Source organism: Podarcis pityusensis, assembly GCF_964106645.2.
Source record: "Podarcis pityusensis genome assembly, chromosome: 9".
In the NCBI taxonomy this organism is placed as follows: Eukaryota; Metazoa; Chordata; class Lepidosauria; order Squamata; family Lacertidae; genus Podarcis; species Podarcis pityusensis.
In genome coordinates, this window is record NC_138034.1 from 59,794,792 (window position 1) to 59,817,530 (window position 22,739).

Here is a 22,739-nt window from a genome sequence, read left to right on the forward strand (position 1 = left end):
GGGATATCCCTATTTTCATCTGAGAAATTTTTGAGGATATGTAATATTATTATTCATTATGGAGATCAAAATGGGGCACAAAAATAAAATTTATTTTTAGAAAACCCAAGCTATAACAAGACAGCAGATCAGAAGCAGCGCTGCAAAAAACTTTAAAATGCAATACGTATCCTGCCTGTCTGTCAGCTCAACCCAGATCAACCCATTGGAAATTCTCTCAAAAACAAATACATCTCTACCCGGAAACAAAATGCCATAAAGGAATGATTAATGGCCTTTAGTGCCAACATTCACTAGACAAGTTGCAAAACTACACTTTGTCCAATAAACGGTGAGTAGAGACCTCCATTAATTGGGTTCCCCCAGATATCCTAGCTCTACTTGATTACACAGGAACTAAAACCTGAAAATCACCAGTTTCTCCTGTACAGTGGTACCTCAGGTTACATACGCTTCAGGTTACATACGCTTCAGGTTACAGACTCCGCTAACTCAGAAATAGTGCTTCAGGTTAAGAACTTTGCTTCAGGATGAGAACAGAAATCGGGCTCCGGCGGCACAGCAGCAGCAGGAGGCCCCATTAGCTAAAGTGGTGCTTCAGGTTAAGAACAGTTTCAGGTTAAGAACGGACCTCTGGAAAGAATTAAGTACTTAACCAGAGGTACCACTGTAGTTTAGTTCCTGAAAGCCCCTTCACAAAAACAAAAATCTCAACTTTTTGAAATGGTTGTACCACCATGGCACTATGGTGGTGTAATCAAGTGGCAACCACTGACGTAGCCACTCCCTTGCTGCAGATCTAATTTGGCGAAGGGATGTAGCTTAGCACGAGAGATGAGAAGGTCCAGGTTCAATCCCCAGCATCTCCAGATAAGGCTGGGAGAGACTCCTAACTAAAAACTCTGAAGAGCTGCTGCCAGCCAGTGTAGACAATACTGAGGTAGATGGATTCAGTATAAGGCTGCTTCCTATTCTATTCTATACTGTGCTATGCTATGCTAATAGAAGGGTGGCATTCCAATAGGAAATAATCATATGATCTGCACAACCATGTGATCTGGACAACAAAAAGTGAGAATGGCACTTGCATTGCTTTGGCTGTGACATGGAGCCCAAACCATACCTCCCCCTGCTTTTTTTAAATCTCTGCCATAACATTTCACTGAGGCAGGAATAAGGCCACACTGAACTCCTACTGGTTGAAAAGCAATTGTCTGAATCTATCATATGTGAGAACAGAACGTGAGTTCAAGCAAGTTATAGATTTAAAAATATAATGTAGAACAGAGTATCCCAACCTGGTGCCCTCTAGATTTTTGGACTACAACTCCCATCAGCCCGCACCAGCACAGCCAATTGCCAGGGGTGATGGGGCTTGTAGTCTAAAACATCTGGAGGGCACCAGGTTGGGGGAAGGTTGCTGTAGAACAATTGCAACTATCCATTTGTGAATATTCAATTTATGTTTTTGTACAAGCACTTTCCCAGTATTGAGGTTCACTTCCAAAATGACATTAATTGCTTGTCACTTACATTATTAGTTCAAAGAGTAAAACAAGGTTTCATTTGTTAGAAAATAAACAGTAGCAAAATGTGAGTCACTCTTCACAGTCAAGGTGAGAGCAGTCATCACTGTCCAGGTGAACTAGCCTGATTTCTGATAGGCATGGCACCCCAGTGACCATGTTGTGACTGCCCAGAACTTGTGCAAAGCATTCCAGTGTTGGTCCATGGTATCACTGAGCTCCTGGAGGGAAGCATTTCTAATGATATGCAAATAAAGTCAAATTAGCTCAAAATTGGAAAGGAAGAAATGTGAAAATGCCTATCATTATCCTGTCAAAATTAATCAGAGAAACAGCAGTTTGTACAAGCCAAGGTTTGCTAAGTGATCCATGGGAAAAAAGAAGATAAAATATGTGCAATTGTGTCAATATTTAGATGCAAAGGTGCCAGTTCGAAGTATAAACATATAAAGTGGGGCATACAAGCCTCTTATAGTGACTGTGAAAGCATCACCCAGTATCAGTTTTTAGCATATCATATCATCCAATTTGCTTAACAAATTTAATGCAACATTAATCAAAGATAAAGTTAATTTATTAACATAGACTGCAAGGGATCGCTTTCTAGCTTTAAAATTAACAAGAATTAGAGATAGCATAGTTAGTTAAAATATGTGGACCACATCATCATCACCATTACTATTATTAGTATTTATCAGATTTATTGGCTGATCTTCCAACAGAAAATATCAGAGTGATGAACAATAGTTACACAGCAAATATTGTGCCCACATATAAAATACAACCAATTATAATAATAAAAAAACACAGCATCAGTATTAAACATTAAAAAACCCAACAAGAGTTGCAACAACAATAGTGGTACAACAGGGCCTAGCTAATCTAGTTATTTCCTAAAAACTACAAATCTTCACAATGCCACCAAAACTAACCAATTAGGTGCTAAGCCAATCTGCCTGAGGGAGGGAATTCCATCATGGGGACACCACCACCAAGAAGGCCTTGTCATGGGCCACTGCAGCGGAAACTTCATTCAACAACAGAAACACCAAATCTTAACTGGGAGATTGCTGCAAGTACTGACTAGAAAATGGAAATTATAAACGTGTAGCAGTTCCCCTCACATTGAAGGTGGCATGGGGAAAAACCTGCCCAATATGTGTGACAAATTTTAACAAAAGTAGGTCTACATATAGTGAGTTTACATGATGTCCTTAAATAACAAGCATCTGCAGTGAGTTACCTTGACCTGATTATTTCATGCAGGCACCTGTAACTTGAGAAAAATGCTAAGGTTGCTGCTGGTTACTGAGAGGTGGAGGCTGAGGCAATGGGCGGGTGGGCACAGTGCAAGCAGAGCAGGGGGAGTATCTGATTGGCTCTGCCTCTGAGACTGAGACCCCCCTTCTGCCTTGCCCCTTCCCCTCTTAGTAATCTGCAATGACCCTGTCATTGGAAAGCCAAATAAGCAACACCACCATACCACATCCTGCCCCACTTAATAGCTACTGCTTTGAGCCCTGGAGGTTTAATCCCACTGAACACTGGCTAATATTGGAGGAATGCAGCTCACAGATAACCCTCCAACTCATCTTGAATATGAGCAGGCACAGAATCTTTTACTTACTGATCTGGATCCAGAGTTATAAGGCTCAAATGGTGAAACAATGGGAGGCTCTCCCAGTTCTTTCTCAAGTTAGGGGTGCCTGCATGGAATCATCGAGTTGTTAACTCCCTGCAGATCCTTGTTATTCCATAATGTTGTGACCTTTAGCCCCAGTTCCATCTTGTGTTTGCAATCCAGGACGTGGGGGAAGTGAAATTCGTTTTGACTTCTCAGAGGGTAAATGTGAATAACAGAGGTCTGGCCAATATAACATCAATGCATGCAAACAGCATGTTGGAAAAACCCCTCAACCCAGCTCAAGTTTAAAAATTTAGCACTACAAGAGTTGCACTGCAATTGTAAACATTTATGATATTTATCTATATGAAAAAAGCTCCAGTTGGCCAGAGTTCTGTTTTAAAATATCTGATTTAGATTTAGTTGCTTATTAATCACTGAATTATGATGAAAATGTGATGAATTTTAACAGGCCAACAGACTGATAAATGCTTTGCACCATAAGGCTAAATAAACAAGAGGAGCATCATCTCAGTCTCGCTGGGAACTCTAGAAGGTGGGAGTTCTCACACATCTTGGAGAAAATGCCACACAGGTGCAACACTTCAAGCCCTGCTCTATTTTCATGCAGAAAATTTGTACTTGCCATGGCAACTGCCACCTCCTGAAGTATGGCTCTTGCAGTGGCACCTTTGAAATCTGACACGCCCCCTCAATGAGGTGCTCTCAGCAGCCTGTCGTGCAAATGCTACTATTTTCCACACCATTTGTGTGCAGGCATAATTTGATGACTCAGCGTATCCTCAAATGCCAAGATCCATGCAAGTTCAAAGACACCACCCCAGAAACTAATGTGCGATGGAACATCAGCTCAGAATTGGTTGAACTGGCTGCTGTGTTAAGCTGTAGTCATGTTGGACTGACAGTAGGGGCGGTGGTGGATTGGACTGCCAGCATCACTCCACCAGCATGGAGCTACTTATTTCATGCACTGAATGTGCGGGTGGAAGTGCTTCTGGTCTGAGCCTGACTGCAGTGCCAGAACCACGGCTGATGTTGGTTACAGGGCTGCAGATGTGGTGTCCCCACCTCTCCATTCTTCCCCACCCTGGCTAGGATTTGGTTTGCATTGCCAGACAATGCCAGGCAATGCAGAATTGATGATATGAACATAACGCACTCTCTTGTCTTTAGTATCACTTAATTGTTATTTAATTTAATGATACGATGACTGGTGAGAGGGCTTACTTGGTGGTGGCTCCTCATTTGAGGAACGCCTTCCCTGGTGATGATCACCTGTCTCCCTTAATATCAAGAGAGGAGAGTGTTCTTGTGCTCAGGTCCTGCTGGTTTCCCACAGGCATCTGGTTGGCCACTGTGAGTACAGGATGCTGGACTATATGGGTCACTGGCTTTTAGCTCAGTCAATGAAGAATGGCAACTAAGTCAAGGTTTGGCTTAGCATGTCATCTGAACCTGGCTTCACGGTTTAGTTTGATCTTCCTAAACCACAAACTGCAGCCAAGGTTTGTTTTCGGCTACAGATCTTGGTTAAGGAGGAGAGAGCTTAATCATGAACTTGGGACCGGATGACACACTAAGGCTTAATTCCCATACCACACTGAACTAAAAGGACAAGGAAGGAGCAAAGCAGGTACAAGCTTCTTCCTGAGAGCCAGCACATCTGCACAGTTCCAGTATGCCATAGTTTGGCTTACTACGCCAAGTGAACGAGGCAAACACATAGACATCTGTGAGCATTGTTATGGGCACCCATCTGTCCCAAGAGACAGTGGAGTGGGTCTCCGGGGGTGAAGTCAAACCACTGCATTAGCAGCAGTGAAGTTACCTGCCCAGGGTGCACACCTGGGCAGGCAGTGTGTATGGAGATCCTGGACTGCCCAGGCAAGACCTCCTCTTGGCCTTTTCTGATGTGGTCCAAAGGAAAGCAGAGCAATGCATTTGGCACCAGTTTGGCTGTAGGAGTTACCAGAAGGAGGCATACAAGGCACCATCCAACCATCTTAGGGACTCCACTCTGGGTCTGTGTAGGAATTAGTCTTTAGCCTTTTCTTCTCCCAAATATATTCCACAAGGCAGTGGAAGTTTAGGGCTAAAGTTTTCCTTCTTCTAGATGGGCTACATTCCCAAGTTTATGAGACCCATCTGCTCCTCACTTCCCTCTACAGCATGCGAATAAACCACCTTCTTGACCATTGGACCCACTATTGGTCTTTCCAGCTCAATCTGCTGAAGTCTCTCTTCCCATTCAGGGGATGACCCTAACTCACTGAAGGTCTGAGACCCAGCAGCTACCCTCACCCGGTTTACTCAGCCAGTCTAAGCCATTCCCGGGGTATGTCTGCTGTCACATGCTGACAGCTTCTAGGAGCCACAGGTGATAGTTGAGTGCAGGGTGGGGATCAAAGGTGGAAAAGCTACTCGAGAAGTAGCACAACATATCCCCTACCAGAGGAACTATCCCTCACCTAACACCCCACACACCCATACATAGAAGGTCATTTGTTGTGAGCAGATAGCTTCAACATATTTTCTTCACTTAACCATGAAATCACAGCCTACTGAATCACACAACCATCCCTTAAAAAATGATATAGCTATGACACTGCAGCTAAAATTCTGAGAAGCTTCTATGAAATACTTGAGGCATGGTCAAAGTGGCACTTCCACATGTACCCCCATCTCTGACACAGCTGATTCCTAAGCCATCTTCCTCAAGGTAAGTTTGCATTACCTGAAATGACAAGCTTTATGTTGAACCTTGAGTTCTGCATAGATTCAGTCCAGGGGAGAGAAATATGCCGAGGATCAAATGTGAAATGAACAGTGAATATATTATGCTTATTTCCTTTAATTTATTTGTTGTGGTAAACATTTAATGCAGAATTAATTAGAAATGGATGGCTTATTAATTACAGATTAGACTGTATGTGCCCAGTTCACACATCTACACAATGTAAATGTTATTGTGCATCATAAAACATTTTCCGTTGATCGTATACCTCAGTTATTATTCATAGCTATCAATACTTTTCTCTAAGTGCTCTGCATTATTTATGTAATGTGCTAGCCGTTAAAGCTCATGCCATATTTTTCTCCCCAGAATGGTTTGCCCTGCTTGCTTATAGCTCATTTTGACAAATTAACCAGTGATACTAGGAGTGCAGCTTTTGCTTCCTTTTGCTGATGCACTTTCTCTTTGCCTTCTTGGTGCAAGTGATGCCAAAGAGGGCCCAATTACCTTCACAAGAACATGTTTGGGGTTTGGTGCTTCACTAACCCTAGTGAAATTCTCAAATCTGATTGCACCACAGGGAAGGCTGTGTTAACACATTCTTGGTTAAAGGAGCCTAGGGAAAGGGGAGCTCAAATTTAGACATGTATTAGTTTTTTGGCATTGGATTAGATTCCCCAGCTACATTTTTTCTCTGCATTTCCCTGGGGAAAAGCAGTGGGACAAGAGGAATTATGGATATGCCCACAGACACAAAACTGAACCTTTAGCGTCATTGGCCCAGCCCTTCCAATAGAGATTTAGCAGCTGTCTTCTATTTTATCCCTTAAAGTCTTCTGAAAAGCTTTCTTTATGACCAGGCTCATGCAGATAATTAAGATAAACATCTGCTGTAATAGTTAGCTAGTGATCTGTTTTATATTTTTATGAGGGTTTTTTTTTATTGCGTATATATAATAGTTGTAAAGAGCTTTGATTTTTTAAAAATAAAATTGTGCTATACAAGTATTTTTTAATAAACAAGCAAACAAAACAAGTAGAAAATGCAAGGTGTGTAAATGAGAAGGAACTACAAAAATATAAAAGGTAGATATTTGTCTTCTATATATTTTAAGGCAAAAATTACCTACATCCTTACCTTAAATACTAGTTCCCCTATCAAACCGTTCCAGGTCCCATTCTCCAGGGGGCGCCCATACTTGTGATCTGGAGCAACATAAATTTCATACGTGAAGCCAAGATATGTGGATAAGGATTCTAAGACATCGATGGAAAAGCCCTGGTATTTCTTTGGTTTCCCCAAAACATTTTCTGACACCATCACAAATGGCTCCTCCTAAACAGGGAAGAAAGAGAGGCATCTGAAGTTGTAGCGATGTAATGACTTTTTGCACTGACTGCAATGGAAAGAAACGTTTTCAAAAACTTGTTTTCTGTTGTTTCTATGATTCTATGAATTATTGTTACAGCACCGCACCACTTTCCATAGCAGCACAGCCTTCCACAGTTGTTATTCAAACCAGGGCAGTGTCAAATTGCTATCAAACTTTCTATCAGCAGCATCATGAGGATCCCTGCTAAAAACACAGCAGATAATCCAGTTACTCATGTCAAACCATCTTTCAAGATTCCCTTTAGCTGGCCTTTGGCAAGTTGTTATGTCTCAACTTCGGTTCCTAAGCTGTATGCTGACAGCTGCCACCCAGACTGGCTGTGAAAAGGAATAAAAACTTCGAACCATGTATGCATAGCATTTTGCACTTTAAAAAAATTCATTTTTCATGTTTAAAAGTAAGTTTTTAGTCCCCAAAGTTCAGGGAAGTGGTTCAAATTCTATCTGACCCCAGAGTCGTCTGCGACTGGACTTAACTGTCAGCGGTCCTTTACCTTTACCTTTTTATGCATGGTTTATTGTCTGTGTGTTTGGCTGCTTGGTTTTAAGTAATTTTGGGTTTCCCTGGGCAAGATAAAGCAACTAAGAAATTTAAATAATAATAATAATAATAATAATAACAACAACAATAGCCTCTACAATTTGTTTTTTATATTGAATATGCTCTGTGTATGGTTTTGTTATTGTTTGTATGGTTCTGTGTCAGTTTGTACATATGCTTGTGATAAATGAATAAAAAACTATAAAATAAAATATTTTCTCATCCTTTATATACCCAACTAACTATTGAATTCTGCAGGACAAGGCATCCTGCAGGTACAATTCTATTCAGTCATTCTGCATGGTGTCATGATCAGGCCTTCCCTGTGGTGGCAACTAACCTTTGGACAGACACAATTTACACTGTCTATCAATGACTGTTGCAAACTTTCCTGTTTCAACAAGTCTTTTAAGTGGAGATTTTTATCCCAGCCCATATTTTTATTGGATTCGAAATTGTTTTGATATATGCAATTGTTTCAGCTGCTCTTATATGTGTAACTTTTGAAAATTGTTTGAACTGTTTTTATATAAGCAATTGCATTAGATATGATTTTATTGTAATGTGGAATTGCTTTGGGAAGTTCATAGGAAGCAATTCATAAATTAAATAAAATAACAATAGTTTAAAACAAGAAATTTCTGTCAATCTGCAGCAGCCAAAAGTAGACATTATTCAACAAAAGGATCCCATTAAATAGTCTCCCAACATAGTTTTATTATAATCGCATGAAACATGATCTCAAAATAGGTTATTAGAAATGAAAAGGGAGAATCATTTCAGTTTTCCTCAGCAACTACTCCCTGCCACATACAAAAATAAAAATACCAGAAATATTACGCCACTGAAAACCTGTGTGCTTATTAAAGAAAAGCAAATAATAAATTAGTGATAGCCATTAAGGTGTCAGATTCCCCATGCAATAAATCTGATAAGCTAGAGTAAATGAGATCTTACACACACACACACATCTTTGTAGTTTATCAGTCCAAATATATTATGCAGTGTTTCCTGGATCTCTTTGGAAGGGGAAAATGGGTGGTTTAAGAGACGATGTTTCATATATTAGGATGGATTTATTCACATCAGTTGTCAGGTTTATTAGGTAATAGTGGCTCATAATTCAGAATTAGAATTTTGTTAGTCAAAAGTGCATGCTAATTGTTAATCAAATTTATAAGACAGTTTGAAGCATGCAAGCAGCTTTGTATTAGATTCTAAGATTTCATTAATGAATGTGCAACAGCTGGCAAGTAAGGAAGTTCAGACTGGTTTCCATTGTGTGAGACACAGACAACAGGAATTTGATTTCAGAAAGGCTTTTGACAAAGTCCTCCATGATATTTTATGGAGAAGCTGGTAAAATGTGGGCTGGATAGATAACTGTAGGTGGATTTGTAGCTGGTTGACTGACCAAGCCTAAGGAGTGCTCACTAATGGTTCCTCATCATTCTGGAAAAATGTGACAAATGGGGTGCCACAGGGTTCTGTACTGGGTCCGTTGTTCAACATCTTTAATAACAACTTGGATTAAGGAATTGGCGCAACACTCATCAAATTTGCAGATGACACCAAACTGGGAATGGTAGCTAATGCCACAGAAGACAGAATCAGGATTCAAGATTATTTTAACAGATTGGAGAACTGGGCCAAAACTAACAAGTTCTACAATTAGGCAGAAATAACCAGCTGCGCTGACATAAGGTGGACACATAGCTTGCCCGCAGTACATGTGAAAAGGATCTAGGGGTCTTAGTAGACCATTGGGCTGCATCAATGGAAGTACAGTGTTGAGATTAATGGAAATCATAGAACGACTTTGTTCTGCCTTGGTCAGACCACACCTGGAATATTGTGTCCATTTCTGGGTACCACCATTTAAGGAGGATATTACAACCTGGAGTGTGTGCATAGGAGGGCTCCCAAGATGATAGAGGATCTGGAAACCAAGCTTTATGAGGAACGGTTGAAGGATTTGGGTAAGTTTAGCCCAGAAAAGAGGAGACTGAGTGGAGATCTGAGAGCCATCTTCAAATATCTATAGGGGTGTCACATGGAAGATGGAGCAAGCTCCTTTTCTCCTGCTTCAGAGTAGGACCTGAACCAATCGATTCAAGTTACAAGAAAGGAGATTCCAACTAAATATAAGGGAGAACTTTCTGACAGTAAGAGCTGTTTGACAGTGGAAAGGACTCCCTCAGAAGGTGGTAGACCCTCCTTCACTGGAGGTTTTTAAGCAGAGGTTGGATGGCCATGTCTCTGGGATGCTTTTGTTGAGATTCATGCATTGCAAAGGGTTGGATCAGAGGACCCTTGGGGTCCCTTCCTACTCTACAATTTCATGATTCTAACTGACCCCACAAACATTGCAAGATATTAATATTTTTACTGAGCATGAAAACAGTAACTGTACTTGGACTTTTTCAACCCTTGGACTATGACTACTTCTTGTAAGCCACACGACTTTTGTGGAGAACTTCTATTAGCATTCAACTCACCAATGAATCTTGAGCTGGTGATAATGATGAGTTGATGGAGGGGACATAACTCAGTGCAAGACCATGTTTTCCCCCCAAGTAGTCCCCTTTCTCCCTGTTAAGGTCTTGTCTTTGGCAGGCCTCCAGCAACACCAACACCTGGACATGGAGCCAATAATAAATACCTGGCAGGGACGGGGTAACCTCTGGTGGGATAGATGCACACGATTCGTCCCCTACTATGGTGCTTGACTTTTAAAAGGTACCAAGGTAGCAGGGATAAAGCCTCAGGCAAGTGACTAAGGCATCACTGCAGTATTTTACCCTGGGAAAAGCTTTACATCTTGATTTTGTCTTTTAAAAAGATATTCTAAAGTTTCAAAAAGAAAAAAATCAAATTTTTACATACACACACACTTGTTTACATTAAACCATTGTCCATATCAGTACCTATGGGGTTCCCTGAACCCCTGGACTTTCCACCACTTGGCTTCCAAAATTCATCTTCCTTTTTTAACTGCATCTAATTGCATTTATCCAAATTATTATACTTCATTTTTATCCTTTGTTGTTTTAAATCCTAACATTTTTAGAATTTTACAGTGTTCTTTAATATATTCTATTAAGTTATGCCATTCTCTATTAAATTTGTTAACCTCTTGGTGCCTGATCTTCCCGGTCAGCCTTTCCATCTCCGCATTGTCCACCATCTTCATTATCCATTCTTCTTTCGATGGGGCTCTTTCTTCTTTCCATCCCTGGGCAAATAACATTCTTGCTGCTGTGGTTGCATACATAAACAGTACTTTCGTATCCTTCAGTACTTACCAAAAGAATTACATCTTGATTTTGTCAATGGTGTCGCCAGCCCGAGGCTGGTATAAAGAGGCCCCTAGTAACTGGGCTACTAGAAAATGCTTCTCAACTGGACTACAGGTTTTAATTAACATGTCAAACATGTTTGATGATTAAGAAAACATACTTCTGTTATGAAGAGTTACTACCACTAAGCTTATTTTGCATACATCTAAGCTTTCGTGTAACTGTCAGAACCTTTATTTGTTAGTTTCTTTGCACTGTCTTTCCATCTGACCTCACTGCTTACTGCCACTCCCCTGGGAATAAAACTTCATGCATTTGAGGAAGCAGGACTCCTATGGCAATAATAAATGTGTTAAGTCTTCAAGTTGCCTCAAGAGTCTTGCACGGTTCTGCTGCAACAGGCAAATGCGGCCACCCCTCTGGAAATCTCAGCTGGGAGATTTTAGCTTCTCACCGAAACCATGGAAACTGTCTTTATGACAATTTGCAATCCAATGTAATTGTTAATCCCCAGGGGTATATTTCAACAAATAACAGATGCAGATTGAAACCCAAAAATCTTTTTCGTCTTTCTCCTGGAGATAAAAGGGCAATTATTTTATTTCTAGCTAATGTTTGATGATGATCAGAATAAAAAGTGAACCTATCTGGAGATGGCTAGTGAGACCGCACAGCTGGAAAAGAAAAGAGAACTCAAAGCGACAGTTGAGGAGGGATTTCCCCCCCTTTGGCCTTTTATGAGACCCAAGAATATACTGACACTTCATTAGTCAGGGCATGAGTTCAGTTAGGGTAACATGAGTTTGCTAAATGGTTTCACAAACACTCTCATCAAATTATAGGGAATGTGCAGAAGTGATTTCTGCTGATTGTCGTTCACCGGCTCCCTGCTGAGGAATCAGAGGCGTTATCACCTTCTCTGTTCCCTGCAAGATATATCTGGAGATGAAGAGGAAGGGCCTCAGGAAAGAGAGTTTCATAAGACATTTCCTGATCAAAATAAAAAGCTCTCTTAATGCTAATTCACATATTGTGTGTGTATGGAAGGGGGCACTGTTTCCATTCTGGTAATGCTGGTCTTAATCCAGCACCCTGCAGCCTCAGAAAACCCTGCTTTAACCTCTTCTCACCCACCAGGCTGCCATTGTGCTTGATGTGCTGTTGTAAGACAAGATGCTCTAGCACAGCAGCACTGAGCAAAGCAGCATGGGACAAGGAAGGGAGCTAATGCTAAGAGCTTCTGAGCTCTGTTCCAAGTCTCCTCAGTTATGTGGGTGTTGACTGAAGAGAGGCCCTTCTTAGATGTCTCACCCTGTACATATATGCAGGGATTTTTTCCAGCCAGAACACAGTTCCAGCACCTCTCAGGTGGGTGCCATTGCCATTCTAAGAGAACAAGGAAGGTATTTATGGTGAGTTCCAGCACCTCTTTTCTAGAAAAATAGCACTATGTATATGAAATACATTCCCAGAAAGGTTGGGGCTGTAATGTCCTTCCAGCACCAAGAAAAGTCCATTCTATTTGCCCAGGTCTTCTGCCACATCAACTAGCTGGCTTTAATCTGTTACTTTTATTTTATTTTTGCTAGCTTTTAATGTATGTTTGTTGCTCTGCTGCATTCATTCATGTTTGTGACTGTATTGTTCATGTTTTGATTTTAGTTTGATTTATTTGAGAGCTTGTGCTGAAGATCGGCATATCAATCTGCAAACAAACTTCCTTTCTGTAAGCAAAGTGGTCCTTGAGCTCCTTTCACTACTTTCCTCTCAAGTCAGGTTTCCTAATTTCCCCAGCATCAAAGGGTGCCATTGTTTCTAACATCATTGTTCTAAAAAGCACAATGGAGGAGCACAAAAGGGATAGAGCTCATTAGTACAGCACATGTTTTGAATGCAGAAAGTCCCAGGGTTTAGTCCCTGGTATTTCCAGTTTAAAGGAAAAAGGATAGCTTTTGGGTAATGCAGTAGCTGAAAGCATGGTGGAGCTGCACCACTCACCTGACCTCCCTCTGGCTGTGTTGTTGCTGCATACCAGGGTGGAGAAGGACGGATGAGGTCAGCATGGTACAAACACAGCAGCAGGACCACTGTACTGGCTCTGCCACACATTTGCACCATGCCAGCCTCGGCACAGTCTCATCCCTCTCCCTGTCCATCCTGATCTGCAGCAGCAACTCAGCTGGAGGGAGGTCAGGTGAACAACGCAGCGCAGCCCACCACACTGTCTGCCGCTGATGTGATGGAACCCACCATGTGGAACAGCCTCCTTCTGGAAACAAAGCATGTGGTTTCTGTTCTATATTTCTGGAATATGATGAAGACTTTTCTATTCACCCTGACATTTCCATGCCAACCAATGCCTACTGTGCGTCACCACAAAACACCAGATCCCACGTTTTTTTGGGGTGATAAAATAAATCCACCTTCTGCTTTCCCTACAAATTCTTGAGCTCTCATCTCTTTTAAACGATAGCAAATTGTCTGTTTTTTGTTGTGTTCTTTAAGTCGATACTTATCTCGTTGCAAATGGATGTCTCCCTTTAAAAAGGAAAACATCTTTTGAACATTCTGCCAAACACAAATAAAAGAGCAGAAAGAGAGAGGGAGAATGTTGATTGGTAAGAAATGGAAATGGAATCTACAGGGGTCCAGAGCACACAGTAAAGTTTGATCTGCAAATGCATGACCTTCTGTGCTCCTGTTGAAAGAAGTGGTGAGATCAGGTAATTAGACTGACTGTTAGTATTCACAGAGCATATTAAATGACCTCAGTGACTATCCTTTATATTTTTCTGATCATACCAGGATATGTTATTTTAATATTGATATTCTAATCCATTAAGATAAGCTCTGCAACAGAGTACAACTTTCTTTTCTACTAGGAAATACAGCTAACACCTACTCACTACCCCACACAGAACTCTGCTCCTTTGATTTTGTTCATATAGGTAACAATTCACAAATGGTATCTCTCAGTGTTGGTTTTAAATGGGACATTTCACTTGAGGATCTCATTCTGTTACTCCAGTGGACCAGATATCAGAGAGCCCACTAAGACAATGATTGTACGCCATCATGCTAAATTGCAGTTTAGTGTGACAAGTATTGTGCTCTTGCTTGCCCTTTCCTCCTTATGCCATGCCTGTGAGAATGGAAACTGCCCCCTTATTTTCAGTAAACAATGGTTTAAGAGTGTTATCCGAGGCTTAAGTTGTGGTTAATGGTTTGTTTTTTAAAAAAAGAATCAGTCCCACAATTTATGGTTTGAATTGACCCATTTCAAGCATACCATATTTAACATTAACCACAGTTTAATTACCCAAATTACATGGCAAAATGTGTTTAATCTAAAATGGATGTGAAAGCTTCCAAACATTTTCTTACAGCCACACTAGAGGCAGAGAGGGGAATGGAGAGTGCACGAGCCAAGGTTTGCCCAGGCTCATTTTCAGCATTCCGAACCACAGTGTGATGTCCAAACGCAGCCTAAGTGTTCCTTCTCTCCAAGTATACTTTCTAAGTCCCATCAGCCATAAGCATTGGCCATGCTGGGTAGAGCTGGTGGCAGTTGGAGCCCAACAACATCAAGAGGATGAAAGGTTCCCCATCCTTGCTTGCCTAAGACAAGCAGAGGAGAATTCTGAACACTCTAATTGCACTCTGTCCCAGTGGTGCTCAAAACACAGCCTCAAACTAATATTTAAAAAGTTTAAAATAAACCCACAAGCTGCAAGCATACATACTGATTTTAAGATTTATTAATTTTTGCCCTTTTCAAAAATGGTGGATGTTGGTGAGCTCCGAGAACTGAATGATGAGCTGCCACCCCTTCTTCCTCTTAGGTGACAAGGAGCAGACATTCAGTAAAAAGGAGGTACTTAGAAAAGTCAGAGTATCTGCAAACCACTGTTCAAATGCCAATTTCAAGCTTACATGCCCTTGTTACCTTCTTTGACTTCTCCAAAGTTTTAGCTCCCCAAGTTTCAGTGTTAATCATTCTGGACTTTATTCCCCACAAGCTTTCAGAAAGAATATGGAGGCACCAATACTTCATTTTCTTGATTGCTTTATTGACCACTGTTCCATCGTTTACACTTGGGCAAAGAACGGCATAGCAGCTTGTTATTTTTAATTGAACAGCAAAATGCATTACCTTGATGTTGGGAATCAATGGCTAAAATTTAATTGAATCATTTAATATTCTAGTTACAGAAGCTCTACTGCTAACAATAAGATGATTTTTTTTTAAAAAAAAAAGTCTGAACAGATAATAGGCTAAAGGGAAAACACAAACACACACAATGAAGCATCTTTCCCCATAAGCAGCTGGCCAAGAAAGACCATTAAGAAACGGTGGATATTAAGGCTATGTCTAGACAAGGCAGGAGTAGAGTAAATGAGAATGATAACTGTATTTCAGGACCTTGTTTTCTTATTACTGGCTTCGCTCTCAGGTCCCAGTGAATTTCAGACTCAAAGAAAAGTTTATGCAGACCACTGGCTCATTGGGCTATCTACCATCACTGCACTTTTTCCATGAGACTGCTGCCCTCTGTATGTTTTTGAACTATGGCCATGCTGTCTGGCAGTAAAGGGTATTGTACTCCAAAACATTTGGAGGGCACTAGGTTGGTGAAGACTACTTTAAGCAATCTCTGCTTCAGGATCACGAACAAGGATCATGTACAGGATCCCCAAAGATAAGAGAAAAGCTCTCATTCTGCAAACATCTCAAAGGGATTTTATTATTGCAGCGGTTGGTGACAACCAAGCTATTCATTCCCAGTTCTCTGCTAATGGAACCTATCCTAGAGGAAGCTTTTGAAAAAAGAAGTTGAAGGTCAAAGATGCTCCACTCTGCCTGATTTCTCCACTAAGATCCCATTACCATGGCCCAGATACTGTTGCTGCTTTGGGATCCTCCTCTCCATGCTTCGGAGGCTGAAACTTGACAGTTGCATGATTCTTGTGCATATTCTGGAATAGCAGTTACTCCCAGGGTAAGTGCTCTCCCAAAATATTTTTTCCAACTATATGCCATTGTCTCTCCCAGCTTTCAGTCACATTATATTTAGCTTTAGTTTCCCTAATAGTGGGCTCCACACCTCAAATTATTTTTTCTGGACCCACGCATTTCCAGGCAAACATTGTCTGTGTCCTGTTCTGGTCCTATGGCAAGGCTATCTCAGCACCATGGAGAGCTCCTAGTGCACAACTTGTTCTGACAAGGATTGGAAGTGAACTGAGGTCTTTTGAGCTCCGGTCTCCAGTTCTCCCATCCTATGTTTTACCATCTCTAGCGCATCTCATCCAAGATCCCCCACCTTGTGGAGAACTATAGCCTCTTAAAGGGTGGACCATCTGGCCCAACAGTGGGTACTTCTCCTGCATTCTAGATGCACTCCCTCTGTCAATGGACTGTAGGAGAACTTGGTCCCTCAGACCAACAGAAATATGCCTATGAGGGCACCTGTGAGTCCTGGAGATGTGACATCTGGTTCATTGGGCTGCTACCTGCCAGCCTCAGTAGTCTCTTGATCACCAAGAAGGCAGAAATCTAGTTTGCTTCCTTATACAGCAGCACTGTGACCTCTGACTCTGTGTCCTGGGCTGGATCTAGACACATCAAAGAAGTATTGTAAACTTTGTATGAGAAATCACATTGGCAAGAATGGAACTCCACATCACCATCTGGTGTCAGTGTTTTAATGCATATACAGTCATACCTCATGTTACGCTTGCTTCATGTTATGCTGTTTCAGGTTGTGTCCCGCGACGACCCGGAAGTACCAGAAAGGGTTACTTCCGGGCTTCGCTGCTTGTGCATGCACAGTAGTGCTAAATGGTGCTTCGCGCATGTGCATAAGTGCCAAATCACGCTGCGCACCTGCGCAGATATGGCGCTTCAGGTTGTGGGCTTTTCATGTTGCGAATGGGCCTCCGGAATGGATCCCGTTTGCAACCATAGGTACCACTGTACATACAACACATATAAAACGTTTTTCTTCACAAATCTAGCTGAGTTTCTGGTGACTACAGGACTCTGGAGTCCTAACAGTCTAAAACAATTTTCTTTCTGATGTAGGAGTGAATAACTTACTTTTAAGCACTTGGAAAAACGTAGTCCCCATGTCTGTCCCATGCACTGGGCACCAGTATGAACCTAGAACACCCTGACTGATTGTGCTCCATACGATTAAGATTAGAATATTCATTCAACCATGAATGCCTTGTCAACCTATAAAATGGCCTTAGAAAAAGTTTTTAACCGCAGTTAGCTGCTACACTGAAAGCAATTAGATCTGTTTAGATACAGGATTACCTGAGGATTTTTTTAGAAGTGCCAACAATTTCAAACCCATATTACTTACTGCATGTTATCTGTTTTAAATTAAAAATGACTGCCTCCCAGGAATCTCATAAAGCATATTTCATTTTTAGTGACAGGTTCCAATCCAAGGCCTGGTGTGGCTAGAAAGAATAGCAAATAGCCAAGTGCTTCTGTCATGCATCAATCTTCATGATGATTTTATTCATCCAACAATAAAATGAGCCCATTTATCAGGGAGGCTGTAAATTACTAGCATTTCAGTTTTTCTTCATAGGTTTTTGCTAGGAGACAGCTGTTCTGCTCTCTTTTCTTCTGACTGAGATGTGAAGCAGAGAGAACAACAGAAAGCAAAGCAGAAAGTTCTGTTGCCTTGCCATCACCCAGTTTCTGTCAACTAAAGATTCCCAACAAATCCTAATGTAACCATCAATTATTTCAAAAATAGTTTTTCTTTCAACATGTGCTGATTGTATGCTTTGCCAAATAGTAGTAGTAGTGGTGGTGGTGGTGGTGGTAGTACTGGTTGTTGTTGTTATGAACATTACTATCATTTCTGTAGAAGTGGGACCTGCAACACAATTCCCCTCTCCCGCTTTTCTATCCACCTTCCTATCTATATTCTTTGGCAATTGAAGAAACTATGCCCTATTTTTTTCTGCTTGTGGGGGTTTCCTTACTAAGAGTTTTTTTCCTTAAAATTTTGTATTGGTAGTTCTGCAAACCCTGGGTGGGGGGGGGGTCCACTGGGCCAGCTGATACCCTTTTTCTTTTGTGTGGGTGATGCCATTTAGACAACATAAACAGCAACACTCACAGCCTGAATATAATGGTACTTTACAGAACAACAGCATGACAGGTATCTGTCCTGAGGATCTTACTACTGCATTGAGATAGAAGGAAGAGAAGGAGAGGCAAGAGTAGAAAGAGACAAATGTGAGAATTCACAGTGGCACCTAACTGGACTTTGTTTTTGAATAATCACAACACACATGCAACACACACATAAACACAACAGGCCTATTAGGTGAGAAAGGTAGTGAGATCTTGCCTTGTTCAAGGCCATCCCACTGAACAGGGTTTGTAAACAAGATTAGATGTTTTATTGTACAAATGTCCAATCTCCCCAAATCACTGCACCATATTGGTCCCACAGAAAGCAAGATGGAAGGAAGGAAATGAAAGGAGACTAGGATCTGTTTAGTGAGAAGAGTGAATAGAAACAGAGAGTGGGTGGGGGAAAGATATTGTACACCCCTCTTCACAGTCCCTCTTCTTTCTCTGAAATCACCAATTTGTTTAAAGAAAAAGATGTGGGCAGCCTGTGAGAGCCAGTATGGTGGAGTGGTTAAGAGCGGTAGTCACATAATCTGGGGAACCGGGTTCGCGTCTCCGCTCCTCCACATGCAGCTGCTGGGTGACCTTGGGCCAGTCACACTTCTCTGAAGTCTCTCAGCCCCGCTCACCTCACAGAGTGTTTGTTGTGGAGGAGGAAGGGAAAGGAGAATGTTAGCCGCTTTGAGACTCCTTAAAGGGAGTGAAAGGCGGGATATCAAATCCAAACTCCTCTTCTTCTTCTTCTTCTTCTTCTTCTTCTTCTTCTTCTTCTTCTTCTTCTTTCTCAACCTGTGTGTCCCCAGATGTTGTTGAACTACTACTCCCATCACCCCTAGCTAGCAAGGCCAGAGCTCAGGGATGATGGGAGTTGTAGTCCAACAACATCTGGAGACCCACAGGTTGAGAACTGCTGCTGTAGACAATGATTTAATAGCAGAACATAGGCCAACTTCCAGTATTTCAAATGGCACTTGGTGGATAATTGCAAAGAATGGATTGATCCAGAAAGAAGTGCATGTGCAATGCATTGATCCAACCAGGTACTTTTCATACAAAGTGCTTTGCTGGAGCAGTGCATTCTGTGCAAGAGTCTCAGGAACCAGCAAGTGCTAGATGATTCATTGGTCAACTGATCACTTACTTTAAATGTAAAATCCCACTGGTGGACCGCCGCTATAAAAATAAATAGAAGAGACCATGCAAATCTGAAACAACCCAGCACTTCATATAAAGCAGGGATGGGGGAAGATTCACAATATAAAAGAGTACAAGAGAGCTGTTGTTGTTTTTTGTAATGAATAGCCTTTTTTTGAGAAAATAAATGAAATACTATTTTTTTAAAAAACCCAAAGCTTTGAAATAAATGAGTGAGCAAATGGTATCAATACTGGAGAAAAAGACAAGTGTGATGGTACCCTGCGCTATTATTGGCCATCTGAATATATTTGCATACTTCATCTCCCCTTTCTTACGGTTGGCTGTATGAGCCTCCCTTGCTTTATGATGAATATTTCCTTTCAAAGAGAAATAGGCAATGTGTGTTAGAATTCATGATTGTGTGCTAGGATATAGGATCATTTGCAGCAAGTCAATAGAAAATATACCAACATGATATAAACAGGCTTCAGGAGGGTGGGCAGAACTGAAATGTCATTACTGTGAAAACAGAACATAATTGTCAGTAGAGTGGCTGACATTAAGTTCTGGAAAGAACACCAGTTCTTTAAAGCAGGTAAGAAGGTAAAGGTAAAGGACCCCTGGACGGTTAAGTCCAGTCAAAAGCAGGTATAGACAATTGGCTGCCTCTAGGCCAGTTATAGCCCTGAAGCAATTTCACCCTGGCCCCTGGTGGCCCTATCAAACACATTTTACAGTTGTAAGGAATGGAAATTCCAGCTATAATGTCCCATCTATCTTTCAGATTTTGCATGTAATCTGTAATGTGCCATATTTTGTCTATTATGCTATGCTACTGGGCACTCATGCTCACGGTCAGCAAAAGGACTGAGCATGCCTTTGGCAAAGTAGCCTCTAGAGGAATCACTCCTATATGTTTGGGCTCCCAGACATGGCCTTACTTGGCTGTGGCAGAAACATACAGTCATTTTAATTTCCCACAAGGTCACCAGAGCAGCACAGCTCAAGGGCATGGCCCTCCAGGTGCTTCTGGACTACAAAATCAAGGAAGTCAAGGAAAGGCTGTAGCTCAGTGAGAGATCATCTCTTTTGCAATGTAGAAGGTTCCAGGTTCAATTCCCCACATCTCCAGGTAGGGGTGGGATAGAACACTCTGCTTGAAACCCAGAAGAACTGCTGCCTGCCAATACTGAGCTAGATGGATAAATGATCTGACTCAGTAGAAGGCAGCTTCCTATATTCCTACAGAGAACTAGACTTTGCCAGAATGAGAGCTCTCTCCTTTATGCTTCAAAGTGAAAGAGTGGGACTTCCGGGGACAGCGCCAGCGGCTAATGGCGGAGCTCCTCTAAGCAGAGGAACTAGCTCCGTGAAAACTGGGTCGCCCGCCACGGCGAAGGCGGAGACCCGTCAGAAATCTCAGGTGGAGGAAGCCTGGGAACGTGGGGGTTCGGCAGGGCACCTGGAGCGCCCCCCTACTCGCGGGGAATCCTTTTTAAGGGCTCCGGAGCGAAGTGGGGTGAGCGGCGCGGTGCTGCGATCTGAATGCTACTTTCACGGAGTGAAGCCGCACAGCCATTGCCGGGGAGCGCTGACCTTTTTCCTGTGGACATTTGGATCTAAAGTAACTACCTGTGAGTAAAGTGAAGAAATTGGACTTTAAATAAGCTGAATTTGGCTACGAACGGGGGAGGCGTAAAACAGGAAGTCCGCCTTCCTTTTTTTTGTAAATAGTGGGAAGCAAGGAGTTTTAAACTAAAGCCTGAAAGACTGCTTTTGACATCTAAATCTTCAGTATAAAAATAGCGAACCCCCCCCCCCTTGGCTGCAGGGGAAAAGGGGGGGGGGATTTTTGGACATTATTTGCCTGCAGAAAAAGAGGGTAAAAGTTAACTTTTCACCGCTCGGAACCTGGGAACGGCAGCCATTAAAATCGCTGCATTGTGGAGCTCCGCATTGTCTGTGAATAGACTATTTGACTGTCAGTGAGTGAAACTTTGTTTCAATTATTTTCTCTTCGCTTAAAAGTCTCAACTATGTTTCTGAACTAAAGTTTGATATTAAACATACTGGCATAACTTGTTAGAGTAACTTTAAAGAGAAAAACAAAAAGAAAAGGATACTTTGGACTAATATAAGATAAATAACAATTACTTCCCTCTAGAGGAGGATTTTGAAACTGTCATAAGGAGTGGAATTTTCCAGTTTTAAAGATAAAGCTCTGGGACTGTATCTGACCTTGAGAGCCTTGAGTGTTATGGCAGATGGGAAGGAAAAAATAGACTCATTACAGGAAAAGACAACTAGATCCGGCAGGACCTTTCGGAGAGCTTCTACATCTGGCCCACCTGCTCCCTCTGCAGCTGTGTCAATGTATACCAAATCAAAAGGAGGAATGCCTCGGAAGAAGATTGGGCTCTTGTTTTAAGCAAAATTAACAATTCTTTGGAACAAATGAATAAAAAATTGGACCAAAATTCACAAAAATTGGACCAAAATACACAAAGTATAAAAAGCTTGGAACAAAAAGTTAATTCTAACACAGAAGCTATAGAGACACTAGTTAAGGAATCTAACTTAACTAGACAGACTGCAGAGGAAGCTAAGGAAAAGATTGTTACTGTTGAAGCGAAAGTAGCACAATTGGAAATAGAGGTCCCAGATGTGTGGAAACAAGTACATGATCAGAAGCAGATGCTTTCTATGTTTGAGCTCAAGGAGAAACAGACAAATTTGAGAATTTGGGGAGTACCTGAACTAGAAAAAGACTCATTGATAGACTTTCTTACAGAGGAATTTGCAGCCTTTTGGAATCGGGACCTACAAAAAGAGGAGTTTAAAATTGTGAGAGCCTTCAGACTGGGAAGAGGAGGGAAGAAGGAGAAGAACAGAATAAGAGAAGAAGAAGAAGAAGAAGAAGAAGAAGAAGAAGAAGAAGAAGAAGAAGAGTTTGGATTTGATATCCCGCCTTTCACTCCCCTTCAGGAGTCTCAAAGCGGCTAACATTCTCCTTTCCCTTCCTCCCCCACAACAAACACTCTGTGAGGTGAGTGGGGCTGAGAGACTTCAAAGAAGTGTGACTGGCCCAAGGTCACCCAGCAGCTGCATGTGGAGGAGCGGAGACGCGAACCCGGTTCCCCAGATTACGAGACTACCGCCCTTAACCACTACACCACACTGGCTCTGTTTGATTACACTCCGATCGAAGGAAGAGAGGGATAAAATTTTGAGTTGGCACTACGAGGAGGCCTTGACAATACACAAATTTAGAGTGGAGATATTTAAAGATATTCCCAAAT

General features: G+C 41.7%; 2 protein-coding genes across 8 annotated transcripts in view; both read right to left on the reverse strand.

Annotated features, from left to right (window-relative positions):
• The window catches only part of SMARCAD1 (SNF2 related chromatin remodeling ATPase with DExD box 1), a 390,786-nt gene that overhangs the window by 342,643 nt on the left and 25,404 nt on the right, over positions 1–22,739 (reverse strand). The window lies entirely within an intron of this gene.
• Positions 1–22,739, reverse strand: part of GRID2 (glutamate ionotropic receptor delta type subunit 2) — an 847,049-nt gene that overhangs the window by 178,907 nt on the left and 645,403 nt on the right. For all 7 annotated transcript variants that reach the window (XR_013990460.1, XR_013990461.1, XR_013990462.1 and 4 more), the window contains exon 10: positions 7,044–7,241. Coding sequence is in view for 4 of the 7 variants with exons in the window: in XM_081020726.1 (XP_080876852.1) it covers positions 7,044–7,241 (198 nt within the window). In the remaining 3 variants the exon portion in view is untranslated. The remainder of the gene's footprint in view (positions 1–7,043; positions 7,242–22,739) is intronic.